Source organism: Balaenoptera borealis (assembly GCF_965194805.1).
Source record: "Balaenoptera borealis genome assembly, chromosome: 1".
Lineage (NCBI taxonomy): Eukaryota > Metazoa > Chordata > Mammalia > Artiodactyla > Balaenopteridae > Balaenoptera > Balaenoptera borealis.
This window is the reverse complement of record NC_138860.1, coordinates 66,133,250-66,159,013: the sequence shown is the minus strand read 5'-3', so window position 1 is coordinate 66,159,013 and position 25,764 is coordinate 66,133,250. Positions and strand designations below refer to the sequence as shown.

Sequence of the window (25,764 nt, the reverse complement as noted above, 5' to 3'; positions counted from 1 at the left end):
CCAGGAAGGTTCTGGAGGAAGTGACAGTGACACAGGAGGGAGGGAGGAGTCTAAGGAAGAACATCCCACATGACAACCTGTGCCAATGGCCCTGGGCCCAAGGTCACACCTGACCAGGGCTTGCTTTTTTTTTTTTCTAATTTACTTTTCCCCACATGGATATGCAATTCTCCTAATGCCATTTATTGAAAACTCCTTAATTTCCCCACTTTCTATCATATCAAGTTCTCATATATCTGTTTCTGGACCTTTTTTCTATACCATAGAGCTATACGTCCCATCCTTGCACCACTAGGGCTGTTTCATCACTATAACTTTATTTATTCATTTTGTTTTGGCCGTGCTGTGTGGCATGTGGGATCTTATGTCCCTGACCAGGGATCGAACCCGCGTCCCCTGCAGTGGAAGCTCAGAGTCTTAATCACTGGACCTCCAGGGAAGTCCCCAGGGCTTGCTTTGACATCCATGGAATGGTGGCAGGTGGGCACGGGGAGCAGCTGTCTGTGAGCCATCCTGGGTAGAAATGCAGGGTGGAGGGGAGGACAGATGGAGCTGGAGGGGAAGAAGCGGAGGAGGGAGGGAGGAAGGGAGGGAGGCCGGGCGAGAGACAGACAGAGAGTTTCCGGAGACAATAGCTCTGGCCGTGTCCTAGGGCATGAAAGCTGAAAATAGCTCCTAGTGCCGGGAGCCTTGGAGCCGGAGCCTGGGAGCCAGGGTGACTGGCTCTCCTCCCTGGTGTGCGTGTGTTGCGGGGGGGGTGGGTGGCTCTGGGCTTCTCAGGCTGGGAATGGGGTGCACAGAGCAGGAACGGAGCAGGGACCCTTCTCTCTGGAACCTCGTGGGCCATCCTCAGCTCACAAAGCTGAGCCACTCCTTGCCCTACGAGTGGGGGGCTTATCCTCCCTGTCCCCTGGATCATACCCCCTCACACACAACTTCCCCGTGTGTGTTCCCAGCAACCAAGAGAATCTGTTTTTAAAAGATTTGGGGGAGGGGGGTAACCATACAAACAAGAGCAGAATGGATACTTTTTCAGGATATGAATGGCTCTGTGTAAGCCCACCCCCAGGGTAACCACAGTCCTGACCTCTAACACTCTTGACGAGTCAGCCTTGGTCTGGGCTTGCGGACCCACGGAAGCTTCCTCATTCCCTCCTTCAGATCCCGACTCTCCCTCGGCGTCTTTGTGAGAAGCACCCGGGGAAGTGGGACTGCTAGGCTGTACTGCTGCTAGAACTCCACCTGGGCTCCACCAGGCTCCAGCCCCCCGCCCTGTCCACCTAACTGACCCTGAGGCACCTCAACTGGTAGGAGCAGCATCACCTTCCCTCCTGGGACTCGTGATACTTAAGGGAGACACCGAAAGACAAGCCTTTGGCTCCCTGGCTGGCAAAGAGCAGGTACTCAATTGTCATAAGTGTCCGTATCAGTGAGGGTTCTCCAGACAAACAGAATCCATATGGGGTGTGTGTGTATATACACACACACGTACATATGTACAAGCATACAAAAATATACAGCTGTGTACATATGCAGTATGCGTACACACATATACACACATAGTATATACAATACACACATACATATATACACACATATAAAATGCAGTTCGTATATATACAGTATGTATACACACATATACACACAATATAGACAATACACACATACATATACACTATACATACACACATATAAAATGCATAGTTGGTATGTATACAGTATGTACACATACGTATAACATATGCAATATACACACCTAGGTACATATATAGCATACGTATATACACACATACAAAGATATTTAGGTGTGCATATAGACAGTATACATACATACACATATAATATATGCAATACATACACGTACATACATATAGACACACATATACACCTACATATAAAAGCATATAGCATAAAAATATATATGTACTGTATATAGAAATTCATCGTATATATACATACATATATCATATATATAAGATATATACACATACATATATACAATGTGTACACACACACACCTATATGTAAATATGCGCATGTACATACACATATAAATTCATACGCAAGTGTGTATATAATAGTATATTCATATATACATATAATACCTAGAAACATATTGGGGGGGAGGTGTCACGGTACGTCAAGGGCGGGAGTCGAACCCGCCACCCCAGGCCCCGAGGGGTCTCCCAGGGTCTCCACTTCGGGCCGGTGGGTGTGGCCGGGGGGGGGGGGGCAGCTGAAGACGTGCATGCGTGCTTGCGTGCATACGTGCGTGCGTGCGTACGTGCGTACGTGCGTGCGTGGGGGCGGGTCCACGGGGCGGGAGGCGCTCGCTGCGAGTGAGTGGTTCAGCCGGGCCCCGGCTCATTGTGCTTGCCTCACGCCGGCCCCAGTTGGCAGCAGCGCTGGAGGCCCCGGGCCTGTGACCACAAAGAGGGAGCCGGGGGCCGGACGGGAGCAGGCCGGCGGCGGCGGCGGCGGCGGCGGCGCCGGCTGAGGCCCAGGCCAGGCTCCCTCCCCTCAGCCTCCCGCCCGCCCGCCTGTCGCGCCCCCGCCGGCGGCGCCCCGCCCCTCCCCCAACCGCCAGACTAGCCTGGTGCGGGGGCCGCGCGCGAAAACGTGGGGGAGAAGCTGAGGCTGGAGTCGCCCGTGGTGGCCGAGCCCGCCGTCTACCCATGGCTGCTGCTGGTCTACGTGAGTGCCGCCCGTCCCCTCTTCCCGGACCTCCACCTCTCTTCCCCCACGGCGCGCGCTGAGCCCACCGAGTAACGGAGCGACTCAAGTCGCCAGACCCTCTTTGGAGCCCCCCTTCCCGCCCTGCCTGGTTCTCCGCGGCTGTTTGCAGCCCCCGCGCGCAGGGTGGGCAGAGGGGAGCCGGGGCCGGCCGGGGGCACAGACTCGGCAGCGGGGACCCCGCGCTTCCGAGGGGCGCCCGAGCCGGTCTGCCGTTGGCCCTGTAGGGCTGGGGACCCAGGTCCGCCCCCTCCCCCCGGCCTGGACTGCCGGCGGGCTTGCCCTTCCATACTTTATGATCTGACACGTCGGGTTTCTTTTTCCTGGCCAGCTTTACCATTACCTGACCAGCTTTCCCAGCATCCCCTGATAATGTGTTAGATATTCAAGTTTTAGGGCCCGGTCCCAGCCCTATGGAATCAGCAACTCTGGTGGGGCTCAGTGATCTCTGTTACAACAGGCCCTCCAGATGATTTTTATTCACCTTAAAGTTTGAAAATATCTGCATTGTCAGCTGGCCGAAGCGTCCACCAGCAGGTGAAGGGGAGTGGCGCCTGGAAAAGATAGGGACTAGCCAAGGTAAGTACAGTAGCATTTGCCATGGTAGTAATGGAGAATGCCTTTTCTCCACTGGTTGGCACAGACTAGTATCTGGGAGCAGTGGCAGGGTTATTTAGGATGCTTTACATTGCAGTGTAGAGTGACCGCTGTCCTGGTTTGCCAGGGACTTCCCCTGTGTGAGCACTTAAAATCTCATCCTGGCAAACCCCTTAGCCTTGGGTTTGATAAACTTAGGGAATAACATGAAATTTAGGGGAAACATGATCTAGGTTTTGGGCAAGTCACAAGTGCTAATTAAAGCTAAGCAAGTATGGACAACATCTAGCCTTCTTTACCCCTTTGCGGGGAGGTAAATCTTGATTGGGTGAGAGGACTTATTGTTAAGAGATCTTTGTAGAAACATCCCCTTCTGCTTAGTCCGCTGGTTCTCCGTTCTGGCTAGACATTGGCATCGTCTGAGGAGAGTTAAAAGGATTGTATTGGTCTAGCATGACCAACCGTCGGTGTGAGGGTTTTTAAAAAGTGCTTCAGAGGATTCTAATGTGCAGCCAAATTTAGGTGCCACTGCTTAAGCTTTTGAACCGCTGCTACGTATTTTCACCTCATCTTGCTGTGAGAATATCCAACTGTAGTTGAGGTTTGTTGTTTTTCTTTTTCTTTTTTTAACTGTCTTATTATAAGATTTACTGTCTTAAATAAGATTGAATGGACAGAAAATCCTGCTAGTCCATCTGGTATAGCTGGATACCCAGAGTAATATCGTTAAGATATGTACCATTTAAGTATTGTGACTGGCCTTTTAAAAATTAACATATGCATTAAATTAGTATTGATAGTATAGATCTCTTTCGAAGTTGTCATGTTGGGGAGCTATACCTCTAATCTGCTGCCATTGCTAAATATCTGGACACCTCTTACTAGGAATTGCTTTTAAAAATCTTTAGGGATTAAAACCAAGATTGCTGTATTATTTGTACTGGGACCACAAAAACCTCACAGAGTTCCCCCGCTGTACCTTCTACCCCCATCTCTAACCCTTGGCAACTTCTAATCTGTTCTCCATCTCCACAGTTTTGTTATTTTAAGAATAATATGTAAACATAATCATGAATTACTTAATCTTCGGAGATTGGCTTTTAAAAACTTTTCCCTCGGCATCATTCCCTTGAAGTTCATTTCAATTTTTGCATATATTAATAATTTGTTCCTTGTTGTTGCTCGGTAGTATTCTATCATAAGATTTTATCACAATCTGTTTCAACATTCACCCATTGAAAGACATTTGGGGAGTTGCCAGTTTGTGGCTATTAGAAATAAAACTGCTATGAACATTTATGTGTAAGTTTCTGTGGGAACTTCATTAAGTTTTTGTTTCTTTTGGATAAATGCTCAAGAGTACAATTACTGCATTGTAGGGTGAATCTACTTTTAGGATTAAAAGAGACTGTCAAGCTGTTTCTCAGAGTGGCTAAACCATTTTATTTTCCCACCAGTGATGTGATATAATTTTTCTACGTACTCGCTAGCATTTGATGTTGTCACTATACTTTAATTTTAGTTATTCTCTGATATCTCATTATGGTCTTAATTTGCATTTCCCTGATGGCTAACGATGTTGAACATCTTTTCATGTGCTTCTTTGCCATGTGTTTATTCTCTTCCATGAAATGTCTGTTCCTGTCTTCTGCCTATTCTCTAGTTGGATTTTTTTAAGTTGTTTGGAGAGTTCTTTGTATATTATAGATACAAGTCATTTGTCTCCTATGGGATTTTCAAATATGTTTTCCCACTGTGTAATTTGAGTTTTCATCCACTTAAAAGGATCTTCTATGAAGCATTTTTAACTCATTTTGATGAGATCCAATTGATCAGTTTTTGCTTTTATTGATCATACTTTCGGTGTCAAGTCTAAGAATTATTCACCTAGTTCTAGATGCCAAAGATTTTCTCCTATTTTTTTTTTCTAAAAATGTCCTGCTTTTACATTTAAGATTATGATCCACTTTGATTTAATTTTTGTGTAAGATGTGTAAGGTTTAGGTTAAGGTTCATTGTTTGTTTGTTTGTTTTTGTCGAGGGATGTCCAACTGTTTCAGTACCATTTTTTGAAAAGTCTATTCTTCCTTGATAGCTTTTGCACTGCTGTCAAAACCAAGTTAAATGTATTTGTGTCAGTCTATTGCTGGGTTCTCTGTTCCATTCCATTGATCTATGTATCTACCCTCCATCATTACTGTGAAATCTTGAAATTGGGTAGATTAATTCCTCCCATTTTAATCTTCCTTTACAAATTGTTTTAGCTATTCTTCAGCCTCTTCCTACCATATAAATCTTAGAATAAGCTTGTCTACATCCACAAAAACCTTGAGGGCATTTTAAGAGTAATTGTGTTAAGCCTCTTAACTTGGGGAGAATTGACAGCTTTATTATGTTGTGTTTTCTAATCCATGAACAAGGTATGTCTCCCTATTTGTTTGGGACTTTTAAAATTTTCTTCATCAGCATTTTGTAATTTTCAGTATAGAGGTCCTATAAATGTCTTATTGGGCTTCTATTTAAGTATTTATTTAGGTCAGTTGTAAATGGCATCACATATTTTTATTTAAGCTTCTACACATTTGTTATTAATATATAATTTGATAAAATTGTGTGGATCTTGTACTCTAAAACATTTACAAACTAATATTATTTCTCAAGCTTTTTGTGGATTCCTTGGTATTTTCTCCATTTAGATTATCATCTCATCTTCAGATACAGACAGTTTTAGTTTTCCTTATTCAATATAATAGGATATATTACTATTCAACATTCAGGAGGATATATTCCTTCCTATTCAACATAGTAGGAATAGTTCTTTCATCTTTTAAATAAACTTTTTAAAAATTTAACTTTTAAATGTATCTGTTTATTTATTTTTGCTTTATTTTCTTACTAGAACCTCCAGTAATATATTTAATAAAAGTGGTGAGAGCAGATATCGGTGCCTTGTTTCTGATCTTACAGAGAAAGCGTTCAGTCTTTCACAGTTAAATATAATGTCGGTATAGGTTGTTTGTAGATCATCTTTATGAGTTTCAGTATGTTCCTTTTCTACTCCTAGTTTGCTTGGAGTTTCTTTTCTTCTTTTTTTAAAATCATGAATGGGATTGGATTTTGTCAAATGCTTTCTCTGCATTAATGATTAGGATCACATGACTTTTCCCCCTTAATCTATTGGATATGGTAGATTACATTGTTTGATTTTCAAATATTTAACCAACTTTGCATAACTGGAATAAATACCACTTGGTCATGGTATATTATTCTTTTTATATATTTCTGGAGTTAATTTGCTCATATTTGGCTGAGGATTTTTACAGCCAATTTCATAAAAAATACTGGCCTGTAGTTTTCTTCTTTCTATACTATCCCAGTCTGGTTTTGGTATCAAGGTAATACTGGCTTCATAAAATTAATTAGGAACTGTTCCCTCTACTTCTGTTTCTTATCAAGTCATGTAAAATTGGTGTTAATTCTTTAAGTCTTGGGTAAAAGTGAAACATCTAAGCCTGAATATTTCTTTTGGGAGTTTTTAAATGAAAAATCAGTGTTTCTCATAGTTACAGGAAAATTGAGATTGTCTCTTTCATCTTGGCTGAGTTTTGGTAGTTTTGGGTGTAGACGCATTGGTCCATTTCATCCACATTTTTGAATTTATAGTGTAGACTTGTTCATAATAACTTGTCCCTTATTAACCTGCAGGATATGTCATGGTATCCCTGGTTGCATTTCTGATATCTGTGATTTGTGCCATCTCTCTTTTTATCTTGATCAGTCTTGCTACATCTTTCTTGATGAGATTGTTTATTTTGAAGAACCAGCCTTTTGTTTCATTGATTTCCTCCCCCCCCCCCATTTTCCTGTTTTCAGTTTCATGGATTTTTGTTTCATCTTTATTATTTCCTTCTTTCTGCTTGTTTAGTGTTTTTTCCTCTTCCGTTTTTACTATTTTAATATAGAAAATTAGACTATTTCTTTGAAATATTTTCTTTCCCAATTTAGTGCTATAAACTTCCCTTTCAGCATTGCTTTCACTTCATTCCACAAACGTTGATCTGTTATATCTCCATTTTCTTTTATTCTATGCATTTAAAAATTTTTCCTTGACTTTTTACCCATGAGTTATTTGGAATTGTGATGTTTAGTTTTCATGTGATTGAAGATTTTCCTGTTGTCTTTCTGTTATTGATTTCTAGTCCGGTTCCATTATGGCTAGAGAACATACTCTCTATGATTTTAATTCTTTTAAATCTGCTAATGTTTTTTTTTATCACCCAGTGTATGGTATATGAGTGAATGTTCCATGGACACTTGAATATGTATTCTGCTTTTATTGAGTGTTTTCTTTAAATGTCAGTTATATCCTGTTGATTGATGATGTTTTCAGTTCTTCCATACCCTTGCTGATTTTTGTCTCTGGGAGTTCTATAAATTGCTGTGTTGAAGTCTCAAATAATAATTGTGGATTTGAAATTCTCTCCTTTTACCTTTTTCAGTGTTTGCTTCATGTGTTTTGAAGTTCTGTTGTTTGGTGCACACACATTTAGTATCACTAGGTCATCTAGGTGGATTATTCCTGTTATCTTTATGTAATGACCCTCTTTGCCCCTAATAATTTCCTTTGCTCTGAAATCTACTTTATCTGATATTAATATAGCCATTCCTGCTTTTTCTGATGAATGTTCACATGATATACCTTTTTCATCCTTTTACTTTGAACTACCTATATCATGATGTTTAAAGTAAGCTTCTTATAGACAGTATAGAGTTGGATCATGCTTGTGATTTTTTCATCTACTCTTCCAATCTCTGTCTTTGACTTGGTTATTTAGATCATTTACAGTTAATGTAATTATTGCTATGTTAAAGATTAGGTCTACCATTTTATTTTTTGTTTTGTCTTTTACCTTAGTTTCTCAATCCTGTGATTCTCTTATTTTGCCTTCTTGTGGGTTACTTAAACATTTTTTGGTAAGTCCATTTTAATCTAATTTATTTATAATCATTTGTGTATACTGTTTGTATAGTTTTCTTAGTGGTTGCTTTTGGCATTACACTATACATATGTAACTTATCATAGCCTACTGGAATCTGTCTTTTATTACTTCAAGTGAAGTTTCAAAATTTTACTTCCATTTAGGTCTCTTAATAGTCCCCAGTTTTAAAGTATGATTTTCTGTAGTATTTCCTTTATATACATTGAGAACCACATCAGACGGTGTCATAATTTTTGTTTGACCATCATAGGGAATTTAAGAAACTCATGAGACTAATGATAGTCTCTTATATTTATCCCACTTGTTTTCACCCATTCCATTGTTCGCCTTTTCTTTCTGAAGTTGCCAGTCTTCTGTTATTGTTTTTTATGTTTTCATAACAGTAGGTGATATCTGGGCTTTCCAGTGCCATTGGATATGAGTTTCAGGAAACACTGAGCCTGGCTCACTTAATGCTACTGAGTTGGAGGGTTTGTATACGTTGGGCCTGTTGGCACAGCAGATGCTAGCAGATTAGACTAATGCTGATGGGACTAGTGCCACAGGAGGATGCATTCCCATTCAGGCTATGCTGCTGCTACAGTAGATCAAATCCCCCTCTACCCCAAGTGTGGGGCAGTGACCTGCTGCTGTCACTGCTTCTTTATTAGGCTGCTTTCGCCTCAGGTGTGTGGTGGGATCCCTTGGAAGCTGCTGCTGCTGTGAATCACAGGGTTAAATTCATTTTAGAAATACTTAAATATAAATATATAGCCTGGCTCTTGTAGGACCTCTGTATTTGTTTTTTATTGCTTTCATACGAATTACCGCAAATTGAGTGACTCAAAACATCGTAAATTTATTACCTTACAAGTCTGACATTGGTCTCAGTTGAGTAAAGTAAAAGTGTTGGCAGGATCGACAGATGAATGGATAAAGCTGTGGCACATATATACAATGGACTATTACTCAGCCATAAAAAGAAATGAAATTGAGTTATTTGTAGTGAGGTGGATTGACCTAGAGACTGTCATACAGAGTGAAGTAAGTCAGAAAGAGAAAAACAAATACCGTATGCTAACACATATATATGGAATCTAAAAAAAAAGAAAAAAATGGTTATGAAGAACCTAGGGGCAGGACAGGAATAAAGACTCAGCCATAGAGAATGGACTTGAGGACACAGGGAGGGGGAAGGGTAATCTGGGATGAAGTCAGAGAGTGGCATGGACATATATACACTACCAAATGTAAACTAGATAGCTATTGGGAAGCAGCCACAAAGCACAGGGAGTGGAATCCTGCAGTGTTTGCTGATGGTCATTTGACTGGTGTGAGCTGAAACCTTTTTGACGTTGAATTTGCATGTGGCTAATAATTCCTTATACTGAGCTTTAGGCATGTCCTTTTTTTTCTTTTCCCTTTTTTTTTAAAGAGTGACTACAACTTCCCTCTTCATATTGACGTCTTGAATAATTTGTCATGTGTTGAATTTCCTTGCCTATTCCCTACCCCAGGGCATTTTTTGAGGGCAGGCGTCATTTACAGCCCAGCAGTCCTTGTGACTATTAAGCTACCATTAGCACTGGGTTTAAAGCTGCTGTTGTGGGAAAGAGCCACAAGGTGGCAGCATTATTTCGTTCTCAACTCTTGTTACTAGGGCAACAGAGTCTTCCTGGAGGTAGCGTTCCAAGGTTGTAAATTAGAGTGGAATGTGCTGGGACAAGCCCCCAGAAGTTTATGTCTCCTTACTTATGTTTGTTTTTTAAATTTAATTTCTATTTCTTATCGGAGTAAATTTGATTAGAGTGTTGTGGTTGTTTGGCTGTACAGAATCTGCTCAATGATTCATGCATATGTCTGTTCATCTTCGGATCCTGTTACCATGTATGTTATTACAGAATGTTGAGTAGACCTCCCTTGGTATTTGGTAGGTGTTTTGTCATTATATATTTTCTATGTATTCGTGATTATATAATTCATATAGTTTATATGTTATATGTTTATATACATTTAACATACATTAATCTATGTATGTTAGCCCCTTAGTCCTAAATTATCCATCCTCCCACCTTTCATTTTGGTTAACCATTAGTTTGTTTTATAAGTCTGTGAGTGTCTTTTTCTGTGGAAATATGTTCATTGGTAGCAATCTTAGGATAACATGTATAAATGATATCATAGGATATTTGTCATTCCCTTTTGACTGACTTAACCTAATATGATTATTTCTAGGCTCATCTGTAGTCCTGTAAACGGCACTGTTCATTTTTTTCCCGAGGCTACTATTCCATTCGTTACGTATACCACTTCTTCTTTGTCCATTTATCTGTTGATGGGCATTTTGTTTGCTTCCATGTCTTGCCTATTGTAAATACTGCTGCAATACACGATTTTCCATCCCGTGTCTTTTGGATTCTGGCTTTCACAGGTGACAGGCCCAATAGTGGGCCTTCCAGATCATATGGTGACTCACTTTTTACCTTTAAACACACTGCCATTCTGTTCCTATTATTGGCTGTTACCACTTTACATCCCACTTAGACCGAGAGGTTATGCTGTTCTCCACAACTTCTTCAACATCTATTGTTTGTTGACTTTTTGCTGATGGTCATTCTGACTGGTGTGAGGTGATACCTTTGTGTAGATTGGGTTTCCATGCGTCTGACAATTCCTGATGTTTTGCGTTTATCAATGTCCTTTTCATTTTTTTTTAAGATTGAGCTAAACTTACAACTTCTAATTGCCTTCTTGAAAAATTTGCCGCGTTTGGATTTTTTGGCCATTCCCTGCCCCAGGATATTTTTTGACGGCATGAGTCATTTACAGCCCTGCAGTCCTTGTGACTATTAGTGACCATTAGCAGTAGATTTGAGCTGCTGTTTGAGGAAACGGCCTTAGGGTGGGAAGACTTCTACGTTGCCAACTCTGCTTGCTAGGGAAACAGAACCTTGCTGCAAGTTGTGCTTTTAGGTTGCAGATTAGAGTGGAATGTGCCAGGACAAACCCCCATAAGTTTTAGCCTCCTTAATTCTTGTCTGTGTCTTTAAGTTGTAGTTTTTATCAGAGCAAACTTGATTGAAAAATGTCTTTTTTTCTAGGTGTACAGAATCTTGTTCATTTACACATATACATATATCTATTGATCTTTGGGTTCTTTTCCATGTAGGTTATTACAGAGTGTTGAGTAGACCACTCTTGGTATTCCATAGGTCTTTGGGGATTATATATTTTATATGTATTAGTATATGTGTGTTAACCCCAATATCCTAATTTATCCATTCCTCACACCTTTTCTTTGGCTTAACCATAAGTTTGTCTTCTCAATCTGAGATTGCCTTTCTCTGTGGAAATATGTTCATTTTTATGAATTTTCAGATAACATAAGTGACATCAAAAGGCATTTGTCTTTCGCATTCTGATTTACTTCACGTTGTGTGATTATCTCTAGGCTCATGTGTGGTGCTGCATATGCCATTCTTTTATTTTTTTTCGTGACTTATATTCCATTCTGTCTATATACCACTTCTTCTTTGTCCATTCATCTGTTTATGGACCTTTTTTTTGCTTCCATATCTTGGCTATTTCAATATTGCTGCAGTGCACATTTGCCTGCCTCTGTCTTTCCGATTCTGGTGGCCTTAGGTTATAGGCCCAAAAGGTGCCCTGCCGCATCATATGGTAGCTGAATTTTTACCTTTTAAAGCAGCTCCATTCAGTTTGTGTTAGTGCTGTTACCACTTTACATCCCACCAGCAGCTAGAAGGTACACAGTTCTCTACAAGCCCTTCAGCATTTATAGTTTGTAGACTTTTTGCTGATGGTCATTTGACTGGTGTGAGCTGAAACCTTTTTGGACGTTGGATTTGCATATGGCTAAGAATTCCTCATAGTGAACTTTAGGCATGTCCTTTTTTTTCTTTTCCTTTTTTTTTAAAGAGTGACTACACCTTCCCTCTTCATATTGAGTTCTTGAAAAATTTGTCATGTGTTGAATTTCCTTGCCTATGCCCTACCCCAGGGCATTTTTTGAGGGCAGGCGTCATTTACAGTTTTTTTTTTAAATTTAATTTATTTTATTTTTTATTTTATTTTATTTTTGGCTGTGTTGGGTCTTCATTGCTGCGCACTGGCTTCCTCTAGTTGCGGTGAGCGGGGGCTACTCTTTGTTACAGTGCGCAGGCCTCTCATTGTGGTGGCTTCTCTTATTGTGGAGCACGGGCTCTAGGGTGCGCGGGCTTCAGTAGTTGTGGCACGCGGGCTCAGTAGTTGTGGCTCGCGGGCTCTAGAGCGCAGTCTCAGTAGTTGTGGCGCACGGGCTTAGTTGCTCCGCGGCATGTGGGATCTTCCGGGACCAGGGCTCGAACCCGTGTCCCCTGCGTTGGCAGGCGGATTCGTAACCACTGCGCCACCAGGGAAGGCCAAGAAGGTGTTTTTTAACGTGTAATTTGAGCAAGTGGTTCCGTGTTATTAACATGCCCGGGGCGGGGTGGGGGGTCGGTGTGACAGGGCTGCCCTCCTCTGCAGGTCTAGTTCCAGTCTCTGAAAGGCATTGAGGATTCTGTTTGAGGATTCTGTCTTCCTTTGTGTTTTCTGCTCCCCACGCTCCCTCCTGTAACCCCTTTCTGCCATCCCCACTCCCCCCACCCCCCCAGTCACACGTTGCAAACCCCAGACCCGTTTTTTCCGTTGTGATTAAACCGTCACCTGAAGCCGCCTCCAGGAGCCTCTGATCTGAACCCCCTAGTGGCATTAACGTGGCCCTCGTGCTATTAACTTCAGCCTCACAGACTTTCCCCGCTGAGAACAGCTTTGCTGGGCACTGAGGGTCTGTGACTTTTATCTCAGTTAGGCCGTTAAAAAACTGAAACATGGTTTAGATAAATAAATAACTCCTCCTTCCCTTCCTCCTGGCTCTGAGCTTGGAGCTGGTGAGCTGTCTGGGGAGAAGGTCACGGGATGGGGGCTGGGGGATGGGGAGAGGGGACAAGGTAACCGTGCCTGACACGGATCTGTAACTACACGTGGACAGAGCTCTATACTGAACGTGTCTGGTCCCTCCTTTGCTCCGAGGCGTTCCCGTTTTCTGGTTGGTGTGAGGGGTGGGGCAGAGTGGAAGGTGGACCAAGGTTGCAGTAGCTTTGTCTGACTCTAGGTCTGTGACATCCCCCTTCAAGCACATCCCTCTTCCCCACTGTCTCCCCATCTCTTCCCTCCGCCCCTTTCCGTGACTGTCTCCCTGTGTTTCCACCTTGTTGCTTTTCTGTGGTCCCTCTGTTTCTCTTTCACCCTCTACCTGTCTCCGCCTTTTGTCTCCTTCCGAACCTTCCAGCATCCCCTGTGCTGCGGTTGGCGCATGGTTTGGGGGATCGCCCTCCAACGCGGGCTGCAGGCGACTTGTCAGACTGCTTTGTGAAACCAAAAAATGTAGAAATCTTTCATTTCCTTGGCCTCTGAGGCTTCGCTGGGGTGGCGGGCAATTGGCAGGCCTGTCGGCTACACCCCACACTGGTCGTTGTTTCATATTCTTAGCTATAAAAGTGGGGATACAAATGGTACCTGCTTCATAAGGCCGTAGTGAGGATCCAGCAGGAAGTGGATGCGAAGCCCTGAGCACAGTGATTGATTCTCAGCAGATGCTCAATGAATGAAATCTCTTAAATGAAATCGTTTATTATAAAAATGTTTAGTCCGGGGTAAAAGTGGACCAGAACAATGAGCCCCCATGCATATACATCAGCCAGATTCGGTATGTTTCAACATTTTGTGTACCTGCTTTGTCCATCCCCTCTTCTTGTGGTTGCCGGAATATTTTAAAGCAATTAGCAAACCCCTCGTAGCATTTCAGCCCTATGTGCGTCTCTAAAAAACCTGAATGTTTTCTCATACAACCTTAAGACCTTTATGCCAACCAATGAAAATGATGATTCTTACTTTAATACTGAGTCCATATTCAGGTTTTTCTGATTAACTTTAAAATGTCCTTTTACTCTTGTGTTTTTTGAATCAGGATCCAAATATTGTTCTTGTATTGTAATTGGTAATAACATCCCATTAATCCAGAACAGCCCCCCACCCCACCCCCACCCCCACCCCCAGGTAATTGACGTATTGAAGAAACTGGGCCGGCTGTAGAGTGTTCCACATTCTGGATTTCTCTGTTTGCTTTTTCGTGGTGTCATTTAAATTGCACTTCTGCTTCCTAAATTTCCTATGAGCTGAAAGCCAGCTCCAACAGCTGGATTAGCGTGTTAGGTTCGGACTTTGTAGCAAGAGGCACATGACACGTAGGGGCCGCTCTGCCGTCCGTCACTTCTCTAAAGTGGGCTCAGGTGCGCTCAGTTCTCCGGCTCCTCACTCAGCTGTCATCTGCCATTCGTTTCATTTTCACTGACGATCTCTGCATAAATCGATTATTTTATTAGGAAGTTAGGAAGTGGTGAGTTTGCTAATCATGCCATTCCTTCCACGTTGACTGCTTTTTACTCATCCACTTGCGCTATATATTTGCCTGTAAAGACAGTCAGGTGCGGTTGGCAGATTTCTGCGACGTCTCCCGTGACTTTTAAAAGCCTCCAGGGGTTACTCCCAGGGGTAACCCGCTGAAAGAGATTTTGCAGATATAATTAAGGTTGTGTTCTGGGTGGGTTGAATTTGCTCACACCAGCCCTTTAAAAGCAGAGAATGTCCTCAGGCCGGCAGCAGAAGTCAGAGAGATTGAAGCAGGAGAAAGGTGGGACGCACCCTTGGCAACTTTGCAGGTGGAGGGGGCCCCATGAGAAGGATTGTGAGTGTGTCGAGGAGCTGAGGGTGACCCCTCCTCCTTGGCAGGCAGCAAGGGAACGGGGACCTCAGTCCTACAGCCCTCGGACCTGCATTCTGCCAACAGCATGAATGAGTTTGGGAGCAGATTCCTCCCTGGAGCCTCTAGATAAGAACCCAGGTTGCCAGCACCTTGATTCTGGCTTTGTGAGCCCCTAGGCAGAAAACCCAGCAGAGCCAGCCAGGACTTCTGACCTCCAGAACTGGGAGGTATTTATTAGCGGTGTTTTTAAGTCACTGAGTTTGTGGGTGTTTGTTACACAGCAATAGAAGACTAATAGAGCAGGATCAATGCTTAACTTCTTTGTTTTTAATTGCCGGTTTCCAGAATAAAAAAGGTTAAGTAAATGACAGCTGCCTTTATCTTCCTCATCCTAACATAGAAACCATACGTCTTAACGGACATCAATGAAGTGGATTCCTAATTTGCTGTCAGTAAAACTTACTCATTTAGAGATTGACAAGTGTCCTGGGTTTGGCTCATTGAAAGAATGGTTTTAAAGGGATACTGGTTATCAAATAGACAGTAAAATCAATTTGTCGGTTAAAATCAATTTGTATGGTTAAGATGTTTTGCTACCATTTTCTTCTGTGATATACTGAAATAATTTCATCATATGCAAGTGGGGCACATAACATTTGATAAATTCCATCTGTCTGTTGACAATCTACTCACTTCTCTGACTGCATACCCTCTCCTGTTAGAGAAGGATGTTTCCGATTATAAGGAGACTCCAAAATAGATGCTTAATTCATAAAGTATGCAAATGTTACTCTCATATATAAAGAACATCATGGTTAAAGTACTATGACGTCACATCATTATTGCCATGGAAGACATTTCATTTTCTCACACTGACTTCAGAGCTTAATCCAGAGTCTGAATATTGATCTTTTTGAATTCGTGTGAGAATTGGTGTCTTTGAAACATGGTTTTGGTCAAAACAAAATTTTGCAACTTTTACTCTTTGAAAAACAGCTTTATCGAGGCATGCTATTACATGTTATAAAATTCACTCACTATGAGTGTAAATTTGATGAGTTTTAGTAAACTCTGAGTTGTGCAGCCAGCACCACAGTCTAATTTTAAAACATTTCCATGTGTCAAAGAGACCCCCTGTGCCCACTTGTAGTCACTTCCTGCTCCCATCCCCAGGCAACCAATAATCTGCTTTCTGTCTCTATAGTAATTTTCCTTTTCTGAACATTTCATATGAGTGGAATCTTACAGGTTGTAGACTGTTTGTCTTTTGCACATGGCTTCTTTCATTTAACACCAGGTTTTGGAGGTTGATCCACGTTGTGTGTTCCGGTCTCTCGTTCCCTTTTGTTGCTGAATAATATTCCATTACGTGGATAGACCACATTTTGTTTATCCCTTCGCCAGTTGATGGACATTTGAATTATTCCCACTTTTGGTCTATTACAAACGATGCTGCTGTGTTCACATTCACGTACAAGTGTGGATGTATGTTTTCATTTCTCCTGGGTATGTAACTAGGAGTGGAATTGCTGGGCTGTATGGTGAATTCATGTTTAACTTTCTAAGGAATCACTAGTTGCTTTCTAAATTATACTACATTTACATTCTCACCATCATTTTATGAGAGTTCCAGGTTTGCCATAGCCTCATCAACACTTGCTGTTGTCTTTGATTCTAGCCTTCCTAGTGGGTGTGAAGTGGTGCTTCATTGGGGTCTTGGTTTGCATTTCCCTAACAGTTAGTGATATTGGACATGTTTGTGGTGATTAGCCATTCTTATATCTTCTTTGGTGAAATATCTATTTAAATCTTATGCCCATTTAAAAAATTGATTGTCTTTATTTATGTTATTTATCATGTGTATAATTCACAAATACTTCCTCCCAGTCAGTGGCTTCTTTTTCATTTTCTTCATAGTGACTTTTGAAGTACAGAAGGTTTTAATTTTGAAGTCCAGTTTACAACTTTTTGAATGAATTTTAGTGTCTTATCTAAGAACTTTTTGCCTAACTGAATTATTCCCCAAAGATTTTTTTCTCTTTTTCTTCTAGAAGTGTTTTAGCATTTTAGCTCTTAGGTCTTTGTTTGATTTTTGAGTTGTCATGTATAACGTGAGGTAAGGGTCTAAATTCATCTTTTTTTGCATGTGGCTATCTAGTTGTCTGAAAAATGTTTGTTTTTTTGTTTGAAGATAAAAACGTTTTCTTCCCCCGTTGGATTGTCTTGGCACCTTTGTTAAAAATTGATTGACCATAAACTTAAGGACTTATGTCTGGACTCTTAGTTTTGTTCTGTTGATGTATATGTCTGTCCTTATGCTGGTCCCACAGTGTCTTTATTACTGTAGCTTTATAGTAAGTTTTGAAATCAGGAAATAAAAATCTTCTCACTTTATTCTTTTCTTTCTTTTTTTTTTCAAACTTGTTTTTGGCTCTTCTGGATCCTTTGCATTTCCATATGAATTTTAGCATCAGTTTTTCAATTTCTGCCCCCCCTCAAAAAAAAGCCTACTCAGATTTTGGTAGGGATTTTGTTGAATGTATAGATTTGGAGACAACTGTCATTTTAACAACATTAAGTCTTCCAATCCATGAATGAAATGTCTCTACAGTTGTTTACGTCGTCCCTAATTTCTCTCAGCAGTGCTTTGTAGTTTTCAGTCTTATGTGTCTTCTTAAATTTATTCACAAATATTTTAATGTTTTTGATGCTATTATGGATGAAATTGTTTCTTTAATTTCATTTTTGGTTGTTCATTGCTAGTACATGGAAATAGAATTGGATTTTGTATGGTGATCTTGTATCCTACAATCTTGCTGAACTAATTTATTAGTTCTAGTAGATTTGTGTATGTGTGTATGTGTGTGAGTTCTTTAGGATTTTCTACATGTAAGATCCTGTCTCTGAATAAAAACAAATGTACTCCTTTCTTTCCAGTCTGGTGCCTTTTCTTTTCGATTTTTCCTTTTCACTTTAATTTCTTAAATATTTATTAACGTTGGTCTCAAACATATTTAGCATGCTTTCAAAGAACATTCGGGTTGAAAGAATGCAGAAATTATATTTGGCGTTTGGGGCTAAGGCATAAGAAATATACTTGCCATGGACTTTGAAAAAAAAAGTATGTTTCATTATAAAAAGGATACATTGGAAAGACAGAAATTGCTACCTTACAAAGTTCTTTTTTTTTTAATTATTATTTATTTATTTATTTATTTATTTTTGGCTGTGTTGGGTCTTCGTTTCTGTGCGAGGGCTTCCTCTAGCTGCGGCAAGTGGGGGCCACTCTTCATCGCGGTGCGTGGGCCTCACTATCGTGGCCTTTCGTTGCGGAGCACAGGCTCCAGACGCGCAGGCTCAGTAGTTGTGGCTCACGGGCCTAGTTGCTCTGCGGCATGCGGGATCTTCCCAGAGCAGGGCTCGAACCCGTGTCCCCTGCATTAGCAGGCAGAGTCTCAACCACTGCGCCACCAGGGAAGCCCCAAAGTTCTTTTTAAAAGGATTTTCTAAGCAGGCCTGTAGAAAGAAAGATGGACACAGACATGACATAGAGACCTCTTTTTTTAATTTGGTAATTATATGCAAAATACAGGACCACAGAAGTACTGAAAAAAAAAAATAAGCGACACAGAGGAAAACATTTTAGGTTTACTTTTTTGTCAGTTTCAAGGAACAAAGTTACCAGCCTATTTTATGATTATAAAATTATTGCTCGAAGTGCTTTGTGCTTCAAAACATGGTAGGTGGCTAAAATCTGCAAATACTTAACCTCTGTGCAACTTCTGACTTGAAGAGCAGAGTTAAATGATAGAACATCGAGCCCTTTTGCTTGTGGTCATAGAGAGGGAAATCTTAACCTGGGAACCCCCCTTCAGGCTTTGTTTTCTCTTTTGTTTCCACCTTTGTTTGGAAGAGTTTGTTTGTGTCCCTGTGCAGGGCCTTCCCCAGACAAACAGCCTCCCTGATTGACAGTCACAGATGGCCGCCGTCCCACCCTGTCTGACGTGTAAAACTTCCTCCAGCTGAGAGCCACCAGCCCCAAAAGAGAAGAAAACCTGAGGCCCCATTCAACCCTGCATCAATTATCCATGGCTTTGTGGAGACTTCTAGTGAGGGAAAGAGTTAAAGATCCATTTAAACTTTCAAACAGCAGAGGTAAACACTTGGCTAAGCACAGCTGATTGGATTTTCAATTGAAGAGGCCAGGCAGCCACAGGCAACGGGTGGTGAGGAACCCACAGAAATGATGGACACAGATTCTGCACTTTCAACTTGCATCTCTAGACAGAAATGCCGCCTAGAGAGGAAAGACACTGAAGAAGAGGGAAAGGCTGTGAGTCCAAACCCCACTGGTAGGCAGTCCTTTGGGCTGACTCCTTATCTGTGTTGGCTCCCACAAGCCTGGGTATTGGCGCCCCGGGTTGGAGACGCCACCTGCCCTGCCACGCAGCCTCTGCGGCTCTGAAAACTGGGGACATCTGAGAAAATTGTGGCAGCTTTCAAAGAGAGTAAAAAGGCTTAAACCAGTCCTATGAGAAATTTCGTTGTCTTTTTTGTTCGTTTATTTTAAACCAGTTTATTTGGGCCGGTTTTCCTCTTACAAGACATCATTCAGGTTCTAAGATCAGCCATGATTATCTCTTCCCAGAAAAATTCAGAAGAGCTACACTTCTGCTGGAATGGCACAGTCCTTTAACATCTGCTAATCACTAGAACTATAGGAACCCTGGCATGTGACCACCAGACCCCTGATCTGCCGGCTGGCAACTCTCTCTCTGATCTTGTAGGTGGTTGCTATTTAATTTTCCCTGAGCTCTTCTGAGCCCGTGGTTGATGGGAATTACTATTGGTTTAAGACAGTGATGGCCACCTGTGTACTAAACACAGCACTAGTATTTTCTATGCTAGTTAAAATAATGTGACCAAGTTTGCCCATCCCCCAAAAAGCAGAGCCTGAATAGGAGGTAGGCACTTCACAACTGCTATTTTCCGTCTGTCACCAGGAAAAGTTAGTGGGGAAATGAGCACGCCTCGGGTTTTTTTTTTTAATTTTTTTCTTTAAATTTATTTATTTATATTTATTTTTGGCTGTGTTGGGTCTTTGTTTCTACGCGAGGGCTTTTCTCCAGTTGCGGCAAGCGGGGGCCACTCTTCATCGCGGTGCGCCGGCCTCTCACTCTCGCGGCCTCTCTTGTTGCGGAGCACAGGCTCCAGACGCGCAGGCTCAGTAGTTGTGGCTCACGGGCCTAGTTGCTCCGCGGCATGTGGGATCTTCCCAGACCAGGGCTCGAACCCGTGTCCCCTGCATTGGCAGGCAGATTCTCAACCACTGCGCCACCAGGGAAGCCCTGGGTTTTTTTTTAATTGAAGTATAGTTGATAGAATGTTGTGTTAGTTTCAGGTGTACAGCAAAGTGATTCAGTTATACATATATATATTCTTTTTCAGATTCTTTTCCATTATAGGTTATTACAAGATACTGAATGTAGTTCCCTGTGCCATACAGTAGGTCCTTGTGTTTATCTATTTTATATATAATGGTGTGTATCTGTTAATCCCAAACTCCTAATTTATCCCTCCCCACGTTTCTCCTTCGGTAGCCATAAGTTTGTTTTCTATGTCTGTGAGTCTATTTCTGTTTTGTAAATCAGTTCATTTGTATCATTTTTTTAGATTCCATGTATAAGTGATACCATGTAATATTTGTCTTTCTCTGTCTGACTCACTTCACTTAGTATGATCATCTCTAGGTCCGTCCATGTTGCTGCAAATGGCATTATTTCATTCTTTTTTATGGCTGCATAATATACCATTGTGTATATATTGATATATACCACATCATCTTTATCCATTCATCTGTGGACGGACATTTAGGCTGCTTCCATGTCTTGGCTATTGTAAGTAGTGCTGGAGTTTGTTTTTTAAAAAAGCATATAAACTATACAATTCCTAGTTAATATATCATGATACTAAAATCCAGAATTTGGGGGCAGTGCACAGGTCTCTGCTTTATGTGCTTTGTTGAATGAGACATTGAGAATCTAATATATATTAAGTGCTCCACTGGAAATGTCTTATTAAACAAAACAGCACATAGGGGAGACTAGAACAGCGTCAGGCCACAGAGGACTTTCCACCTGCCACCAGCTCACTCTGCAAAAGGATGGATGTGAAACCCACAGACCTCTGGCATGCCAGTATCAGACAGCTGTAAGGAGTGTTTACTACTGCCCAGAAGTCTCCGAAATTCTTGGAAGGGGCTACTGGTGATGTTTCAGCGCCATGAGTTTAGATCCCACGGCAAGTGTGGGGAAACCACTCTTAGCCAAAAGGAAAGTCTAGCCAATCAGCCAACATCTGCAACTGACTCAACTTTGTAGCTGTCTCGTTGCCTGGGTCCACATAATTAAGGGAAAATGCTACATGCTCTAGCAATATTAGCAAAGCTGGGGTCTTAATATATATTCCTAGAGAGTTCTAAGGACCCAGGAAACATCACCTCTACTGGAAAAGTTGACCGTCAGCTTTTTGAACTGACAGTAGAGGGATGATTGGGCGGTTTTAGGACTTTAGGAGCCCCAAACGCCTGAAATTCCAGGTGGCAGTGCACTGTCATTAATATCCCCTGGTTTTAGCTCTTTGGGAGATACCTTTTCTGAGGGTTTTATACATTATTTTTGATTTATTTTAGTATTCCTACTTCTAGTCAAAGTCAAGACCAGGAAATGTAGAGATATGCTATGAGGTGGTTCTCGGGCTTTGTTTGAAATCTACTAAAAATTCCGTCATTCGTTCAGTGACTTTCACTGTGTACCATGCATCCGTGAGTAGTACTGCTATGGGTGCCCCTATGGAGCTGACATTCTTTGTTTAATATATTTATTTAATTATTTATTTGGCTGCGCTGGGTCTTAGTTGTGGCACGTGGGATCTTTTAGTTGCAGCATGCGAACTCTTAGTTGTGGCATGTGGGATCTAGTGCCCTGACCAGGGATCGAACCCGGGCCCCCCTGCACTTAGCCACTGGACCACCAGGGAAGTCCCTGGAGCTAACATTCTACCGGGGGGTTGGGGGGGGGGCGGGAGACAGACCAACGAATACACACTGTCCGCACAGTAGTAAATGTTGTGGAGAATTGTAGAGGCCAGAGGGGGGCAGGGCTTGCCGGTATGTGCGGCAGTTTCAAAAGGGTGTTTGGAGAAGGCACCACTTATAAAGGGACGGTTGAACAGCGTCCTGGGGAGGTGTGAGGGCTGAGCCCCTGTGTACTGGGGGGAAGTGGGTCCAGGCAGAGGGCTCAGCAGGGCAGAGACCCTAAGACTGGAACCACGTGGTGGAGGAAGAGCAAGGTGGCTGCAGCCAAGGGGCTGAGTGCGAGGGACCGCGAGACAGGTGGGGGGTGGTTGGCGAGGCTTTTTAGGCAATCACGAGGATCTCCACTTTTACTGGTCCTGGGATGGGGCACAGGAAAGTTTGAGCACTGGGGCGGCACACCCTGACTCAAGTGCTCATGCAGCATCGTCTCGGTGCTGTGGAAGCAAGAAGCAGGAGATGCTGCAGCGCTCAGCAAGAGATGATCCCGGCTTTGGGACCAGCGGCCAGCAGTGGAGGTGGTGAGAAGTCATCTGAAGATGGGAGGATAGATTTGCAGTGAATTGTGCTGTGGTACAAAAGCGGGTGGGAGGCACAGGGGCTTGCAGGGTACCATGTGCTTGGGTTCAGCTGGGGTCAGAAGGTGAAAGAAAGGCTCAGGCAAGAGCCTGAGGGTGTAGGGCGATGACTGTGTTCATGCATCTCGGAATTAAGGTGACTTGCTTGCTTTGCACAGTGGGCCGTCTGCTGAAGAGTATTGTCACACCCGCTCTGTGTTCTGCGTGATGCTTTTAGGTCAGCCTTAGAGTTCAGAGCTTTGTCCCAACTCTGCTCGCTGATGAACAGAGAAGATTCTTGTGATTTGGTGGTTTCCAAGAGAAATCCCAGCAAAGTGTGGATGGAGGTGGGGGCAGAGAGAATTGCTTTAGTCCCTCAAAGAGACTGTTTATAACAGTAGAACACAGTGAGAGCAACTAGGACAGCTTCTTCAAGAAGCACATATTCTTTCTTCCCTTGTAAGAGGCACTTACTCTCCAAAGAAATCTTTTTTTTTTCCTTACTGGAAATATTTCACTGCTTTGATTTTATTTTTTAATTCATTGTCTTCAAAGTTTGCTCTTTCAGAATTCATTTGCTTACCATATAATCTATGACTATTTCAGAAGATTGAAATTAGGTTTGTTTTGTGGCTTCTACTTTTAAACCAAGAAGTGGGTTCAGAATTGGTGATGGAAGAGAACTTGAAATAGGATAGCTTATTGGGAACATTGATTTGGGCCCTTTTCTTCTAGTGTTACTTTTTAGCTTATCTCTTTCAGAATATGCCTGATTTCCTTCTCTTGAGATACCACATGTCTAAGGATCCAGTTGTTACTTAATTTTTCTTTGTTTACTGATAAATATGCTGTATGCTTTTGTTCTTTTAAAAAGCAATTTTATTGAGGTATAAAACACTCACAATAAAATACATCCAATTTAAGTATAGAGTTTGAGTTTTGACAAAAGTGTGCACCCGCGTACCTGTTACCACGATCCATATATGGACCATTTCCATCACTTTAAAAAGTACACTCTGGGCCCGTTTCTAAATAGCTCATCCCACCCAGCCCCAGGCAAACACTGATCTGCTTCTGCTTCCAGTCACAATAGATTATATTTGCCTTTTCTAGAACATCCTATCAATAGAATCAAATCCTATGCACTCTTTTGGGTCTGGCCCCTTTGCCTCAGCACCATGTTCTTCCTTGAGGTTCATTATCATGTTGCTTGTGTTGGGGTTTTTGTTTCTTTTATTGCTGAATAGTATTCCAATGTATGGACTTATTAACACACTTCACTTTTCATGGACATCGGGTTGTTTCCAGTTCAGGGAAATTATGAGTAAAGCTGCTATGGATATTTTTCATCAAGTCTTGTTGTGAACAAATGCTGTCATTTCTCTTTGGTAAGTGCCTAGGAGAGGCATTGTTGCATCTCCTGTGATAGGTACACACGGTATTTTTTTGTTTTTTGATCGTACCATGCAGCTTGCGGGATCTTAGTCCCCCGACCAGAGATTGAACCTGTGCCCCCTGCAGTGGAAGCATGGACCCCTAACCACTTACCGCCAGGGAATTCCCAGTACACACACATTATGATTGTTATGTCATCTTGATGAATCTACCACTTTTATCATGATGAGAAGTCTGTCCTGGTAATAATATATTTGTTCTGACGTCTACTTTGTCTAATATTGTTATAATCACTCGAGCTTTCTTGATATTAGTGTTTGCATGGTATGTCTATTCTCTGACCTCTGCCTTGTAATTAGACTATTTAGACCATTTACACTTGAATAATTACCAATTTAGTTGGATTTAAATCTCGTATGTATTATTTGTTTCCTTGTTGCTTTTTTCTTCTCCAGTCTTCTTTTGGATTGAGTATATCCTAGTAAGTTGTCATCACCACTGGCTTATAATAGCTATATAGCTCTTCATTTCATTTATTTTTCTGGTGTTTCCAGGCACCTCGTCTTCCGTGAACTCCTGGTGCCTTTGCCTCGGCAGGACCACCATGGTCTGCTTGGGTCCCCCTCCCAGCACCACATTTCAGAAAGTGCCTCCAGGCGAAGAGCTGACGCAGCCTGGGGTCCTCCTAGTTTGCTTCCCTTCTTTCAGGGACTCTAGCCCCTTCTGTGTCTGAAAACAGTTACTTCATATACTTTGTCCAGTTTTCTGGTTGTTATTGTGGGAGCTTAGGTTCGGCTCTGGTTACCATATTATGTTCTGAAGTGTAATTTTATTTTTGAAATAAAGTATTTGGTTCTTGGCAGGAGAATGTGTTAAATATGTGAAATTGGGACTGCCTGTAAAACCCTAGATGCATAACACCATTGTTATGACTTCACAAAGTGATGTAAAGATGGTGATGATCAGTTTCCGGCTTACGCATAGCAGCACGTGTAAACCTCAGAAGCAGAAGCTTTGAAAAGTTCTGTATCAGTCCCGTTTGAATGATAACAGCCCATAATCGAGCCCTTAGGTGCTCAGTGTTCTACATACAGATCTTTTTTAAAAAAAATCATCTTACGTGTGTGTTTTTTTAAATTATTTATTTATTTATTTATTTATTTTTGGCTGCGTTGAGTCTTCGTTGCTGTGCACGGGTTTTCTCTAGTTGCGGCGAGCGGGGGCTGCTCTTCGTTGTGGTGTGAGGGCTTCTCACTGTGGTAGCTTCTCTTGTTGCAGAGCACGGGCTGTAGCACGCGGGCTTCAGTAGTTGTGGTGCGTGGGCTTCAGTAGTTGTGGCTCACCGGCTCTAGAGCGCAGGCTCAGTAGTTGTAGTGCACGGGCTTAGTTGCTCCGAGGCATGTGGGATCTTCCCGGACCAGGGCTTAAACCCGTGTCCCCTGCATTGACAGGCGGATTCTTAACCACTGTGCCACCAGGGAAGCCCCTGAGGTTTTAATTTAATTTTAATTCATTTAAATTGAAATAGCCCCATGTGGCTAGTGGCTGCCGTATTAGACAGCAAAACTCCAGGTAGCAAGGGAGCAGGGGTAGAAAGACAGCCCT

At 42.1% G+C, this 25,764-nt stretch overlaps 1 protein-coding gene across 1 annotated transcript in view; it reads left to right on the top strand.

The window, feature by feature from the left end:
• The first annotated feature begins 2,592 nt into the window (after nucleotides 1-2,592).
• LOC309613809 (uncharacterized protein) overlaps nucleotides 2,593-25,764 on the top strand; it is a 335,392-nt gene continuing 312,220 nt past the window's right edge. The window contains exon 1 of the mRNA XM_082361212.1: nucleotides 2,593-2,694. Within this exon, the coding sequence (XP_082217338.1) occupies nucleotides 2,676-2,694 (19 nt within the window). The 5' untranslated portion in view covers nucleotides 2,593-2,675. The remainder of the gene's footprint in view (nucleotides 2,695-25,764) is intronic.